Source organism: Oncorhynchus nerka, unplaced genomic scaffold, assembly GCF_034236695.1.
Source record: "Oncorhynchus nerka isolate Pitt River unplaced genomic scaffold, Oner_Uvic_2.0 unplaced_scaffold_1233, whole genome shotgun sequence".
Classification (NCBI taxonomy): domain Eukaryota; kingdom Metazoa; phylum Chordata; class Actinopteri; order Salmoniformes; family Salmonidae; genus Oncorhynchus; species Oncorhynchus nerka.
In genome coordinates, this window is record NW_027040106.1 from 70,112 (window position 1) to 86,283 (window position 16,172).

The window sequence follows — 16,172 nt, forward strand, 5'->3', positions numbered from 1 at the left end:
TGTGTCCTCTTTAATCAGGGTGTTTCGGTGGGCGTGTCCTCTTTAATGTGGGCGTGTCCTCTTTAATCAGGGTGTTTCGGTGGGCGTGTCCTCTTTAATCAGGGTGTTTCGGTGGGTGTGTCCTCTTTAATCAGGGTGTTTCGGTGGGCGTGTCCTCTTTAATGTGGGCGTGTCCTCTTTAATCAGGGTGTTTCGGTGGGCGTGTCCTCTTTAATCACGCTGTTTCTGTGGGCGTGTCCTATTTAATCAGGGTGTTTCTGTGGGTGTGTCATCTTTCGGAGGTGTGTCTTTCTCTGCTTCCTCTCCCGTGGGTGTGTCCTGACCAGTCTCCTCCCCTTCTGATGCAGCTGAAAGGGGTGTGTCTCCCTCAGAAGAAAGGGGTGTGTCTGCCTCTAGGGGCGTGTCTTGCTCAGTGGGCGTTCCCATCTCTGCTTCAGCCGTCTCTTGAATTGTTTCGGTTTCAGTCTCCTCCTCCTCCTCTTCTTCCTCCTCTTCCTCCATCGCAGACCCTTCCACTTCCTCCTTTGGCTCCTTCCCTTCTCTCTTCTCTAGCCCCTCCTCCTCCTCCTCCTCCTCCTCTCTGATAGCCGTATCAGTGCCGAGGTGTGCGTGTGAGCCGAGTGCGTGCAGGTGGTCAGCCGGGGGCAGCAGGGTCAGTGACTCGACGCTCAGAGAGTCTGTGTTGTCGTCGGTCAGTAGAGAGATGTTAGGCTGGGAGGCAGGGGTGAGGCTGGGGGCCAGGACAGACGGGACTGGGGAACAAGAACCGGTTAACTCTCCTCCTCTTCCTCCTCCCTCTCCACCGGAGGACGAAGGAGGGGTGTGCTCCAAGAACGTCTCCTCATCTGAGGAGGAAGAGGGGTTAATGTTAGCTCAACCGGTTAGCTACAGACAACTGCTATCTAAGCCTAGCATCCAGAGCTAACGATAGCTACAGACGACTGCTATCTAAGCCTAGCATCCAGAGCTAACGATAGCTACAGACGACTGCTATCTAAGCCTAGCATCCAGAGCTAACGATAGCTACAGACGACTGCTATCTAAGCCTAGCATCCAGAGCTAACGATAGCCACAGACGACTGCTATCTAAGCCTAGCATCTAGAGCTAACGATTGCTACAGACAACTGCTATCTAAGCCTAGCATCTAAAGCTAACGATTGCTACAGACAACTGCTGTCTAAGTCTAGCATCTGGAGCTAATGATAGCTACTATCTAAGCCTAGAATCTAGAGCAAACAATAGCTACTATCTAAGCCTAGCATCTAGAGCTAACAGTAGCTACAGACAACTGTTATCTAAGCCTAGCATCTAGAGCTAACGATAGCTACTATCTAAGCCTAGCATCTAGAGCTAACAATAGCTACAGACAACTGTTATCTAAGCCTAGCATCTAGAGCTAACGATAGCTACTATCTAAGCCTAGAATCTAGAGCAAACAACAAAGAGAAGAGTTGTCTTTAGGTATTGTTAGCTCTAGCATCTAGCTAAAGACAACTGTTATAGAAGCCTAGAATCTAGAGCTAACAATAGCTACAGACAACTGTTATCTAAGCCTAGCATCTAGAGCTAACGATATCTACTATCTAAGCCTGTGTGTTACCTGTAGGGCTGTTGGCTGATATCGTACTGGCTGTAACAGAGTCACATCGTCCGGTGCTGCCTGAGGAGGGTGGGGAGGGGGAGGAGAGGGGGACGGGCTGTGCTGAGAGACACAGTGGGCCACCGCAAACCCTGCAATACACACACACACACACACACACACACACACACACACACACACACACACACACACACACACACACACACACACGTGTAATTATGGTTAAAAAAATCTAAATAACAATTAGATTGACAACATACACGGATGCAGGACACACTGAGGTAAACAGAACAACACATTCCTGAGTGCTAGACACTTAAGTCTCTCTGTCTCCCAGTCTCTCTCTCTCCCCCTCTCTCCCTCCCTCCCTCTCTCCCCCTCTCTCCCTCCCTCCCTCTCTCCCTCTCCCAGTCTCTCTCTCCCTCTCCCAGTCTCTCTCTCTACCTCTCCCAGTCTCTCTCTCTACCTCTCCCAGTCTCTCTCTCTACCTCTCCCAGTCTCTCTCTCTACCTCTCCCAGTCTCTCTCTCTACCTCTCCCAGTCTCTCTCTCTACCTCTCCCAGTCTCTCTCTGGGTGCTAGACCACTAAACAGCGTCTCTCTCCCAGTCTCTCTCGCTCTCTCTCCCAGTCTCTCTCTGGGTGCTAGACACTAAACAGTCTCTCTCTCTGGGTGCTAGACACTAAACAGTCTCTCTCTCTCTATCTCTCTCTCTCTGGGTGCTAGACACTAAACAGTCTCTCTCACTCTCTGGGTGCTAGACACTAAACAGTCTCTCTCTCTCTCTGGGTGCTAGAAACTAAACAGTCTCTCTCTCTCTCTGGGTGCTAGACACTAAACAGTCTCTCTCTCTCTCTGGGTGCTAGACACTAAACAGTCTCTCTCTCTCTGGGTGCTATACACTAAACAGTCTCTCTCTCTCTCTCTCTCTGGGTGCTAGACACTAAACAGTCTCTCTCTCTGGGTGCTAGACACTAAACAGTCTCTCTCTCTCTGGGTGCTAGACACTAAACAGTCTCTCTCTCTCTCTCTCTCTGGGTGCTAGACACTAAACAGTCTCTCTCTCTGGGTGCTAGACACTAAACAGTCTCTCTCTCTCTGGGTGCTAGACACTAAACAGTCTCTCTCTCTCTCTCTCTCTGGGTGCTAGACACTAAACAGTCTCTCTCTCTCTCTGGGTGCTAGACACTAAACAGTCTCTCTCTCTCTGGGTGCTAGACACTAAACAGTCTCTCTCTCTCTGGGTGCTAGACACTAAACAGTCTCTCTCTCTCTGGGTGCTAGACACTAAACAGTCTCTCTCTCTCTCTGGGTGCTAGACACTAAACAGTCTCTCTCTCTGGGTGCTAGACACTAAACAGTCTCTCTCTCTCTCTGGGTGCTAGACACTAAACAGTCTCTCTCTCTCTCTGGGTGCTAGACACTAAACAGTCTCTCTCTCTCTGGGTGCTAGACACTAAACAGTCTCTCTCTCTCTGGGTGCTAGACACTAAACAGTCTCTCTCTCTCTCTGGGTGCTAGACACTAAACAGTCTCTCTCTCTCTGGGTGCTAGACACTAAACAGTCTCTCTCTCTCTCTCTCTCTCTGGGTGCTAGACACTAAACAGTCTCTCTCTCTCTCTGGGTGCTAGACACTAAACAGTCTCTCTCTCTCTCTGGGTGCTAGACACTAAACAGTCTCTCTCTCTCTGGGTGCTAGACACTAAACAGGTCTCTCTCTCTGGGTGCTAGACACTAAACAGTCTCTCTCTCTCTCTCTCTCTGGGTGCTAGACACTAAACAGTCTCTCTCTCTCTGGGTGCTAGACACTAAACAGTCTCTCTCTCTCTGGGTGCTAGACACTAAACAGTCTCTCTCTCTCTCTCTGGGTGCTAGACACTAAACAGTCTCTCTCTCTCTCTGGGTGCTAGACACTAAACAGTCTCTCTCTCTCTGGGTGCTAGACACTAAACAGTCTCTCTCTCTCTCTCTCTGGGTGCTAGACACTAAACAGTCTCTCTCTCTCTCTGGGTGCTAGACACTAAACAGTCTCTCTCTCTCTCTGGGTGCTAGACACTAAACAGTCTCTCTCTCTCTCTGGGTGCTAGACACTAAACAGTCTCTCTCTCTGGGTGCTAGACACTAAACAGTCTCTCTCTCTCTGGGTGCTAGACACTAAACTCTCTCTCTCTGGGTGCTAGACACTAAACAGTCTCTCTCTCTCTCTGGGTGCTAGACACTAAACACTAAACAGTCTCTCTCTCTCTCTCTGGGTGCTAGACACTAAACAGTCTCTCTCTCTCTCGCTCTCTCTCTCTCTCTGGGTGCTAGACACTAAACAGTCTCTCTCTCTCTGGGTGCTAGACACTAAACAGTCTCTCTCTCTCTGGGTGCTAGACACTAAACAGTCTCTCTCTCTCTGGGTGCTAGACACTAAACAGTCTCTCTCTCTCTGGGTGCTAGACACTAAACAGTCTCTCTCTCTCTCTCTGGGTGCTAGACACTAAACAGTCTCTCTCTCTCTCTGGGTGCTAGACACTAAACAGTCTCTCTCTCTCTCTCTCTCTCTGGGTGCTAGACACTAAACGGTCTCTCTCTCTCTGGGTGCTAGACACTAAACAGTCTCTCTCTCTCTCTCTCTGGGTGCTAGACACTAAACAGTCTCTCTCTCTCTGGGTGCTAGACACTAAACAGTCTCTCTCTCTGGGTGCTAGACTCTCTCTCTCTCTCTCTGGGTGCTAGACACTAAACAGTCTCTCTCTCTCTCTGGGTGCTAGACACTAAACAGTCTCTCTCTCTCTCTGGGTGCTAGACACTAAACAGTCTCTCTCTCTGGGTGCTAGACACTAAACAGTCTCTCTCTCTCTGGGTGCTAGACACTAAACAGTCTCTCTCTCTCTCTCTCTGGGTGCTAGACACTAAACAGTCTCTCTCTCTCTGGGTGCTAGACACTAAACAGTCTCTCTCTCTCTGGGTGCTAGACACTAAACAGTCTCTCTCTCTCTCTCTCTCTCTGGGTGCTAGACACTAAACAGTCTCTCTCTCTGGGTGCTAGACACTAAACAGTCTCTCTCTCTCTCTGGGTGCTAGACACTAAACAGTCTCTCTCTCTGGGTGCTAGACACTAAACAGTCTCTCTCTCTCTCTCTCTGGGTGCTAGACACTAAACAGCTAGACACTCTCTCTCTCTGGGTGCTAGACACTAAACAGTCTCTCTCTCTCTCTCTCTCTCTCTCTCTCTGGGTGCTAGACACTAAACAGTCTCTCTCTCTCTGGGTGCTAGACACTAAACAGTCTCTCTCTCTCTCTCTCTCTCTCTCTCTCTGGGTGCTAGACACTAAACAGTCTCTCTCTCTCTGGGTGCTAGACACTAAACAGTCTCTCTCTCTCTCTCTCTGGGTGCTAGACACTAAACAGTCTCTCTCTCTCTGGGTGCTAGACACTAAACAGTCTCTCTCTCTCTCTCTCTCTCTCTGGGTGCTAGACACTAAACAGTCTCTCTCTCTCTGGGTGCTAGACACTAAACAGTCTCTCTCTCTCTGGGTGCTAGACACTAAACAGTCTCTCTCTCTGGGTGCTAGACACTAAACAGTCTCTCTCCCTGCTAGACACTAAACTCTCTCTCTCTGGGTGCTAGACACTAAACAGTCTCTCTCTCTGGGTGCTAGACACTAAACAGTCTCTCTCTGCTCTCTCTCTGGGTGCTAGACACTAAACAGTCTCTCTCTCTCTGGGTGCTAGACACTAAACAGTCTCTCTCTCTCTGCTAGACACTAAACTCTCTCTCTCTCTCTGGGTGCTAGACACTAAACGGTCTCTCTCTCTCTGGGTGCTAGACACTAAACAGTCTCTCTCTGCTCTCTCTCTCTCTGGGTGCTAGACACTAAACAGTCTCTCTCTCTCTCTCTGGGTGCTAGACACTAAACAGTCTCTCTCTCTCTCTGGGTGCTAGACACTAAACAGTCTCTCTCTCTGGGTGCTAGACACTAAACAGTCTCTCTCTCTCTCTGGGTGCTAGACACTAAACAGTCTCTCTCTCTCTCTGGGTGCTAGACACTAAACAGTCTCTCTCTCTCTGGGTGCTAGACACTAAACAGTCTCTCTCTCTCTGGGTGCTAGACACTAAACAGTCTCTCTCTCTCTCTCTGGGTGCTAGACACTAAACAGTCTCTCTCTCTCTGGGTGCTAGACACTAAACAGTCTCTCTCTCTCTCTGGGTGCTAGACACTAAACAGTCTCTCTCTCTCTCTCTCTGGGTGCTAGACACTAAACAGTCTCTCTCTCTCTGGGTGCTAGACACTAAACAGTCTCTCTCTCTCTGGGTGCTAGACACTAAACAGTCTCTCTCTCTGGGTGCTAGACACTAAACTCTCTCTCTCTGGGTGCTAGACACTAAACTCTCTCTCTCTCTCTCTCTCTGGGTGCTAGACACTAAACAGTCTCTCTCTCTCTCTGGGTGCTAGACACTAAACAGTCTCTCTCTCTCTCTCTGGGTGCTCTAAACTCTCTCTGGGTGCTAGACACTAAACAGTCTCTCTCTCTCTCTCTGGGTGCTGACACTAAACAGTCTCTCTCTCTCTGGGTGCTAGACACTAAACAGTCTCTCTCTCTCTCTGGGTGCTAGACACTAAACAGACACTAAACAGTCTCTCTCTCTCTGGGTGCTAGACACTAAAAACTCTCTCTCTCTCTCTCTCTCTGGGTGCTAGACACTAAACAGTCTCTCTCTCTCTCTCTGGGTGCTAGACACTAAACAGTCTCTCTCTCTCTCTGGGTGCTAGACACTAAACAGTCTCTCTCTCTCTCTGGGTGCTAGACACTAAACAGTCTCTCTCTCTCTGGGTGCTAGACACTAAACAGTCTCTAAACAGTCTCTCTCTGGGTGCTAGACACTCTCTCTCTCTCTCTCTCTCTGGGTGCTAGACACTAAACAGTCTCTCTCTCTCTGGGTGCTCTCTAAACAGTCTCTCTCTCTCTCTGGGTGCTAGACACTAAACAGTCTCTCTCTCTCTGGGTGCTAGACACTAAACGGTCTCTCTCTCTGGGTGCTAGACACTAAACAGTCTCTCTCTCTCTCTGGGTGCTAGACACTAAACAGTCTCTCTCTCTCTGGGTGCTAGACACTAAACAGTCTCTCTCTCTCTGGGTGCTAGACACTAAACAGTCTCTCTCTCCCTCCCTCTGGGTGCTAGACACTAAACAGTCTCTCTCTCTCTGGGTGCTAGACACTAAACAGTCTCTCTCCCTCCCTCCCTCCCTCCCTCCCTCTGGGTGCTAGACACTAAACAGTCTCTCTCCCTCTGGGTGCTAGACACTAAACAGTCTCTCTCTCTCTGGGTGCTAGACACTAAACAGTCTCTCTCTGGGTGCTAGACACTAAACAGTCTCTCTCTGGGTGCTAGACACTAAACAGTCTCTCTCTCTGGGTGCTAGACACTAAACAGTCTCTCTCTGGGTGCTAGACACTAAACAGTCTCTCTCTCTCTCTCTCTCTCTGGGTGCTAGACACTAAACAGTCTCTCTCTCCCAGTCTCTCTCTGGGTGCTAGACACTAAACAGTCTCTCTCTCTCTGGGTGCTAGACACTAAACTCTCTCCCTCCCTCCCTCCCTCTCTGGGTGCTAGACACTCAGTCTCTCTCTCTCTCTGGGTGCTAGACACTAAACAGTCTCTCTCTCTCCCTCCCTCCCTCTCTCCCTCCCTCTGGGTGCTAGACACTAAACAGTCTCTCTCTCTCTCCCTCCCTCCCTCCCTCCCTCCCTCTGGGTGCTAGACACTAAACAGTCTCTCTCTCTCTCCCTAGACCCTCCCTCTCCTGGGTGCTAGACACTAAACAGTCCCTCCCTCTCTCTGGGTGCTAGACACTAAACAGTCCCTCTCTCTGGGTGCTAGACACTAAACAGTCCTCTCTCTCTGGGTGCTAGACACTAAACAGTCTCTCTCTCTCTGGGTGCTAGACACTAAACAGTCCCTCTCTCTGGGTGCTAGACACTAAACAGTCTCTGGGTGCTAGACACTAAACTGTCTTCCTCTCTGGGTGCTCAGTCCTCTCTCTGGGTGCTAGACACTAAACAGTCCCCTCTCTGGGTGCTAGACACTAAACAGTCCCTCTCTCTGGGTGCTAGACACTAAACAGTCTCTCTCTCTCTCCCCCTCCCTCCCTCTCCCCCTCCCTCCCTCCCTCTGGGTGCTAGACACTAAACAGTCTCTCTCTCCCCCTCCCTCCCTCTGGGTGCTAGACACTAAACAGTCTCTCTCCCTCTGTGTGCTAGACACTAAACAGTCTCGCTCTCTCTCCCCCTCCCTCCCTCCCTCCCTCCCTCTCTCTGGGTGCTAGACACTAAACAGTCTCTCTCTCTCTGGGTGCTAGACACTAAACAGTCTCTCTCTCTCTCTGGGTGCTAGACACTAAACAGTCCCTCCCTCTCTCCATCTCTCCCTCCCTCCCTCCCTCCCTCCCTCCGGGACACTAAACATCCAACCTACAGAACGACCCAGTGTGTGTACCATCCAAGAAGTTACACCCAGCTTTATTCTGAAATCGATTAAATAAAACAGGTTTTTTTGTTGTTGAAATGTTTGGAAATGTATAAAAACAGAAATAGCTGTTTTACTTAAGTATTCAGACCCTTTGCGATGAGACTCGAAATTGAGCTCAGGTGCTTCCTGTTTCCATTGATCATCCTTGAGATGTTTCTACAACCTGATTGGAGTCCACTTGTGGTAAATTCAATTGATTGGACATGATTTGGAAAGGCAAGATTGAACTCTGTGGCCTGAATGCCAAGCGTCATGTCTGGAGGAAACCTGGCACCATCCCTACGGTGAAGCATGGTGGTGGTGGCAGCATCATGCTGTGGGGATGTTTTTCAGCTGCAGGCACTGGGAGACTAGTCAGGATCGAGGGAAAGATAAACGGAGCAAAGTACAGAGAGATCCTTGATGAAAACCTGTTCCAGAGCCCTCGGGATCTCAGACTGGGGCGGAGGTTCACCTTCCAACAGGAGAACAACCCTAAGCACACAGCCAAGACAACACAGGAGTGGCTTCGGGACAAGTCTCTAAATGCCCATGAATGACTCAGCCAGAGCCCGGACTTTAACCTGTTCGAACGTCTCTGGAGAGACCTGAGAATAGCCGCGCAGCGACGCACCCCATCCAACCTGACAGAGCTTGAGAGGATCTGCAGAGAAGAATGGGAGAAACTCCCCAAATACAGGTGTGCCAAGCTTGTAGGGTGAAACCCAAGAAGACTCGAGGCTGTAATCGCTGCCAAAGGTGCTTCAACAAAGTACTGAGTAAAGGGTCTGAATACTTATGTAACTGTGATATTTCAGATATTTTTTTTATTTATTATACATATGCAAAAATTAAAATGTTTCCTTCCTTCATCATTATGGGGTATTGTGATGTCATTACGGGGTATTGTGATGTCATTACGGGGTATTGTGATGTCATTACGGGGTATTGTGATGTCATTACGGGGTATTGTGATGTCATTACGGAGTATTGTGATGTCATTATGGGGTATTGTGTGTAGGTTGATGAAGGGGGAAAAAAACGATTGAATCCATTTTAGAATAAGGCTGTAACGTAACAAGATGTGGAGAAGGAGTCTGAATACACTGTTCAGCCTACACAGATTAAGAGGAAATACCACCACTTAGTTACATAGCAACCAACCCCATTCTAGGACACACTAAACCCCTTCTATTAAAGCTGAAATGATACCAACCCCATTCTAGGACACACTAAACCCCTTCTATTAAAGCTGAAATGATGCCAACCCCATTCTAGGACACACTAAACCCCTTCTATTAAAGCTGAAATGATACCAACCCCATTCTAGGACACTAAACCCCTTCTGTTACAGCTGTAATGATACCAACCCCATTCTAGGACACTAAACCCCTTCTGTTACAGCTGTAATGATACCAACCCCATTCTAGGACACTAAACCCCTTCTGTTACAGCTGTAATGATACCAACCCCATTCTAGGACACTAAACCCCTTCTGTTACAGCTGTAATGATACCAACCCCATTCTAGGACCCTAAACCCCTTCTGATACAGCTGTAATAGATACTAAACCCCTTCTGTAACAGCAACCCCATTCTAGGGACACTAAACCCCTTCTGTAACAGCTGAAATGATACCAACCCCATTCTAGGTTACACTGAAATAAACCCCATTCTTAACCCCTTCTGTTACAGCTGAAATGATACCAACCCCATTCTAGGACACTAAACCCCTTCTGTTACAGCTGTAATGATACCAACCCCATTCTAGGACACTAAACCCCTTCTGTTACAGCTGAAATGATACCAACCCCATTCTAGGACACTAAACCCCTTCTGTTAAAGCTGAAATGATACCAACCCCATTCTAGGACACTAAACCCCTTCTGTTACAGCTGAAATGATACCAACCCCATTCTAGGACACTAAACCCCTTCTGTTAAAGCTGAAATGATACCAACCCCATTCTAGGACACTAACCCCTTCTGTGATACCCCAGCTGTTAATGATACCAACCCCATTCTAGGACACTAAACCCCTTCTGTTACAGCTGTAATGATACCAACCCCATTCTAGGACACACTAAACCCCTTCTGTTAAAGCTGTAATGATACCAACCCCATTCTAGGACACTAAACCCCTTCTGTTACAGCTGAAATGATACCAACCCCATTCTAGGACACTAAACCCCTTCTGTTAAAGCTGAAATGATACCAACCCCATTCTAGGACACTAAACCCCTTCTGTTAAAGCTGTAATGATACTTCTGTTACAGCTGTAATGATACCAACCCCATTCTAGGACACTAAACCCTTCTGTTCTGTAATGTACCAACCCCATTCTAGACACTAAACCCTTCTGTTAAAGCTAATGATACCAACCCCATTCTAGGACACTAAACCCCTTCTGTTACAGCTATAATGATACCAACCCCATTCTAGGACACTAAACCCCTTCTGTTAAAGCTGTAATGATACCAACCCCATTCTAGGACACTAAACCCCTTCTGTTAAAGCTGTAATGATACCAACCCCATTCTAGGACACTAAACCCCTTCTGTTAAAGCTGTAATGATACCAACCCCATTCTAGGACACTAAACCCCTTCTTCTGTTAAAGCTGAAATAATACCAACCCCATTCTAGGACACTAAACCCCTTCTGTTAAAGCTGTAATGATACCAACCCCATTCTAGGACACTAAACCCCTTCTGTTAAAGGACACTAAACCCCTTCTGGTTAAGCTGTAATGATATAACCAACCCTTCTGAAATGATACCAACCCCATTCTAGGACACTAAACCCCTTCTGTTAAAGCTGAAATGATACCAACCCCATTCTAGGACACTAAACCCCTTCTGTTAAAGCTGTAATGATACCAACCCCATTCTAGGTTACCCCTTCTGTTAAAGCTGTAATGATACCAACCCCATTCTAGGACACTAAACCCCTTCTGTTAAAGCTGTAATGATACCAACCCCATTCTAGGACACTAAACCCCTTCTGTTAAAGCTGTAATGATACCAACCCCATTCTAGGACACTAAACCCCTTCTGTTAAAGCTGAAATGATACCAAATTCTAGGACATAAACCCCTTCTGTTAAAGCTGAAATGATACCAACCCCATTCTAGGACACTAAACCCCTTCTGTTAAAGCTGTAATGATACCAACCCCATTCCCTAAATTCTGTTAAAGCTGAAATGATACCAACCCCACTAAACCCCTTCTGTTAAAGCTGTAATGAGACCAACCCCCATTCTAGGACACTAAACCCCTTCTGTTAAAGCTGTAATGATACCAACCCCATTCTAGGACACTAAACCCCTTCTGTTAAAGCTGAAATGATACCAACCCCATTCTAGGACACTAAACCCCTTCTGTTAAAGCTGGAATGATACCAACCCCATTCTAGGACACTAAACCCCCTTCTGTACCAACCCCATTCTAGGAAACTAAACCCCTTCTGTTACTGAAAGCTGTAATGATACCAACCCCATTCTAGGACACACTAAACCCCTTCTGTTAAAGCTGAAATGATACCAACCCCATTCTAGGACACTAAACCCCTTCTGTTAAAGCTGTAATGATACCAACCCCATTCTAGGACACTAAACCCCTTCTGTTAAAGCTGAAATGATACCAACCCCATTCTAGGACACTAAACCCCTTCTGTTAAAGCTGAATGATATTCTAGGACACTAAACTTCCATTCTAGGACACTAAACCCCTTCTGTTAAAGCTGAAATGATACCAACCCCATTCTAGGACACTAAACCCCTTCTGTTAAAGCTGGAATGATACCAACCCCATTCTAGGAAACTAAACCCCTTCTGTTAAAGCTGAAATGATACCAACCCCATTCTAGGACACACTAAACCCCTTCTGTTAAAGCTGGAATGATACCAACCCCATTCTAGGACACTAAACCCCTTCTGTTAAAGCTGAAATGATACCAACCCCATTCTAGGACACACTAAACCCCTTCTGTTAAAGCTGGAATGATACCAACCCCATTCTAGGACACTAAACCCCTTCTGTTAAAGCTGAAATGATACCAACCCCATTCTAGGACACACTAAACCCCTTCTGTTAAAGCTGTAATGATACCAACCCCCATTCTAGGACACTAAACCCCTTCTGTTAAAGCTGTAATGATACCAACCCCATTCTAGGACACTAAACCCCTTCTGTTAAAGCTGAAATGATACCAACCCCATTCTAGGACACTAAACCCCTTCTGTTAAAGCTGGAATGATACCAACCCCATTCTAGGAAACTAAACCCCTTCTGTTAAAGCTGAAATGATACCAACCCCATTCTAGGACACACTAAACCCCTTCTGTTAAAGCTGGAATGATACCAACCCCATTCTAGGAAACTAAACCCCTTCTGTTAAAGCTGAAATGATACCAACCCCATTCTAGGACACACTAAACCCCTTCTTCTGTTACAGCTGTAATGATACCAACCCCATTCTAGGACACTAAACCCCTTCTGTTAAAGCTGGAATGATACCAACCCCATTCTAGGACACTAAACCCCTTCTGTTAAAGCTGAAATGATACCAACCCCATTCTAGGACACACTAAACCCCTTATGTTAAAGCTGAAATGATACCAACCCCATTCTAGGACACACTAAACCCCTTCTGTTAAAGCTGAAATGATACCAACCCCATTCTAGGACACACTAAACCTCTTCGAGCTTAACATACACCTGGTGTGTTTGTTGGCGTTCGTTTCCTTGTCAATCATTGGCTCGTTGGTGAAATGTAAATCATTCATTCATTTAATAATGCAATTGAAGACAGAAGTTGACAACAGGAACGTAACGCAACGTTTTCCCAGTAAGTTCCGCAAAATAGAAAAAGGTCTCAAGTTGCTTTTATTAAACCCATTAAGTCCAGCCCTTGTGATGTCACTGCATAACTCATTACCTTCTACTCATCAGACCAAGCCCATGCATACACAGCTATATAAACTTACAAGAGAGGCCTAAAAGGCAGTAAATGTCCACTCCCCCAAAGTTGATTTATAGAACCCGAAGTCCAGCCCTTGTGATGTCACTGCATACCTCATTACCTTCTACTCATCAGACCAAGCCCATGCATACACAGCTATATAAAAAGTTGACTTCTAGTGGAATGTCTGACTCGTCTCTTACCTCTTTACACTCCCCTGCAGAGTTCTGTCTTCACAGTCACACATTTCTCAGACAGTTTCTTTATAAGAGGTAGAGAGACTAGAAAACCACTGAAACAATATTAAACCTCTATAATGAATATATATATAATATATATATATATATAGTTAATCTGTAGTCTAGGACCCTATACATGTAAGGGGGAGGGGTCTTATAACCCCTCCCCTTCTATTAATACAACATAAGCATAATCAATTATTCTAATACGTCAAACATTTGGTGCAGCCCCTATCATGACCCCTAGGTGAACCCCTGACATGTTTCTGTACATTATCGTGTGTAACAGGAAGTGAATGTACAGTAGGTAGGTGTGTAACAGGAAGTAGGTGTGTAACAGGAAGTGAATGTACAGTAGGTAGGTGTGTAACAGGAAGTAGGTGTGTAACAGGAAGTGAATGTACAGTAGGTAGGTGTGTAACAGGAAGTAGGTGTGTAACAGGAAGTGAATGTACAGTAGGTAGGTGTGTAACAGGAAGCGAATGTACAGTAGGTAGGTGTGTAACAGGAAGTGAATGTACAGTAGGTGTGTAACAGGAAGTGTGTATTACCTGGAACTTTGTCAACGGAGGCGAACACAGATCTCTGTGCGGTGGGGTCGTTGGGCGCTCGACGCGATTGGTCGTAGAAGCGGAAAGGGAGTTGACCGCCGGCAGCAGTGTTTCCTGTCTGGCCGAAGCCCAGAACCTCTGACGAACTGGGCTGGACAGGAAGGTCGAGTAATGCTGAAACACACAGAGATGTTAGAGAGGGAGGTGTGTCCTCTGAGTGGCTTTCTCTCCCTTTCTCTCTCTCCGGGTGTGTCTCCCTGTCAAATCTCTCTCTCTCCGGGTGTCTCTCCCTATCAAATCTCTCTCTCTCTCCGGGTGTGTCTCCCTGTCTCTCTCTCCGGGTGTGTCTCCCTGTCAAATCTCTCTCCGGGTGTGTCTCCCTGTCTCTCTCTCCAGGTATGTCTCAATCTTTCTCTCTCCCCCTCCACATCGCTCTCTCCGTCTCCCCGTCTCTCTCTCTCTCTACCTGCTATCCTCTCTCTCTCTCTCTACCTGCTATCCTCTGTCTCTGTCTCTACCTGCTATCCTCTGTCTCTGTCTCTACCTGCTATCCTCTGTCTCTACCTGCTATCCTCTGTCTCTGTCTCTACCTGCTATCCTCTGTCTCTCTCTCTACCTGCTATCCTCTGTCTCTCTCTCTACCTGCTATCCTCTGTCTCTCTCTACCTGCTATCCTCTGTCTCTCTCTCTACCTGCTATCCTCTGTCTCTCTCTACCTGCTATCCTCTGTCTCTCTCTCTACCTGCTATCCTCTGTCTCTCTACTCTGCTATCCTCTCCTCTCTCTCTCTACCTGCTATCCTCTGTCTCTCTACCTGCTATCCTCTGTCTCTCTAACCTGCTATCCTCTGTCTCTCTCTCTACCTGCTATCCTCTGTGTCTCTCTCTACCTGCTATCCTCTGTCTCTCTCTCTACCTGCTATCCTCTGTCTCTCTCTCTACCTGCTATCCTCTGTCTCTCTCTCTACCTGCTATCCTCTGTCTCTCTCTCTACCTGCTATCCTCTGTCTCTCTCTCTACCTGCTATCCTCTGTCTCTCTCTCTACCTGCTATCCTCTGTCTCTCTCTCTACCTGCTATCCTCTGTCTCTCTCTACCTGCTATCCTCTGTCTCTCTCTCTACCTGCTATCCTCTGTCTCTCTCTCTACCTGCTATCCTCTGTCTCTCTCTCTACCTGCTATCCTCTGTCTCTCTCTCTACCTGCTATCCTCTGTCTCTCTCTACCTGCTATCCTCTGTCTCTCTACCTGCTATCCTCTGTCTCTACCTGCTATCCTCTGTCTCTCTCTCTACCTGCTATCCTCTGTCTCTCTCTACCTGCTATCCTCTGTCTCTCTCTCTACCTGCTATCCTCTGTCTCTCTCTCTACCTGCTATCCTCTGTCTCTCTCTCTACCTGCTATCCTCTGTCTCTCTCTCTACCTGCTATCCTCTGTCTCTCTCTACCTGCTATCCTCTGTCTCTCTCTACCTGCTATCCTCTGTCTCTCTCTCTACCTGCTATCCCTCTCTCTCTCTCTACCTGCTATCCCTCTCTCTCTCTCTACCTGCTATCCTCTGTCTCTCTCTCTACCTGCTATCCTCTGTCTCTCTCTCTACCTGCTATCCTCTGTCTCTCTCTCTACCTGCTATCCTCTGTCTCTCTCTGCTATCCTCTGTCTCTCTCTCTACCTGCTATCCCCTCTGTCTCTCTCTACCTGTCTATCCTCTGTCTCTCTCTACCTGCTATCCTCTGTCTCTCTCTCTACCTGCTATCCTCTGTCTCTACCTGCTATCCTCTGTCTCTCTCTACCTGCTATCCTCTGTCTCTCTCTCTACCTGCTATCCTCTCTCTCTCTCTACCTGCTATCCTCTGTCTCTCTCTACCTGCTATCCTCTGTCTCTCTCTCTCTACCTGCTATCCTCTGTCTCTCTCTCTACCTGCTATCCCTCTGTCTGCTATCCTCTCTCTACCTGCTATCCTCTGTCTCTCTCTCTACCTGCTATCTCTACCCTCTGTCTCTCTCTCTACCTGCTATCCTCTGTCTCTCTCTACCTGCTATCCTCTGTCTCTCTCTCTACCTGCTATCCTCTGTCTCTCTCTACCTGCTATCCCTCTGTCTCTCTCTCTACCTGCTATCCTCTGTCTCTCTCTACCTGCTATCCTCTACCTGCTATCCTCTGTCTCTCTCTACCTGCTATCCTCTGTCTCTCTCTCTATCCCTGCTATCCTCTCTCTACCTGCTATCCTCTGTCTCTCTCTCTACCTGCTATCCTCTGTCTCTCTACCTGCTATCCTCTGTCTCTCTCTCTCTACCTGCTATCCTCTGTCTCTCTCTACCTGCTATCC

General features: G+C 47.5%; 1 protein-coding gene across 1 annotated transcript in view; it reads right to left on the reverse strand.

The window, feature by feature from the left end:
* Positions 1-668: 668 nt before the first annotated feature.
* Positions 669-16,172, reverse strand: part of LOC135569060 (protein CLEC16A-like) — a 60,539-nt gene continuing 45,035 nt past the window's right edge. The window contains exons 10-12 of the mRNA XM_065015893.1: positions 13,848-14,021; positions 1,602-1,732; positions 669-845 (exon numbers count right to left, since the gene is read on the reverse strand). Coding sequence (XP_064871965.1) covers positions 771-845; positions 1,602-1,732; positions 13,848-14,021 — 380 coding nt within the window. The 3' untranslated portion in view covers positions 669-770. The remainder of the gene's footprint in view (positions 846-1,601; positions 1,733-13,847; positions 14,022-16,172) is intronic.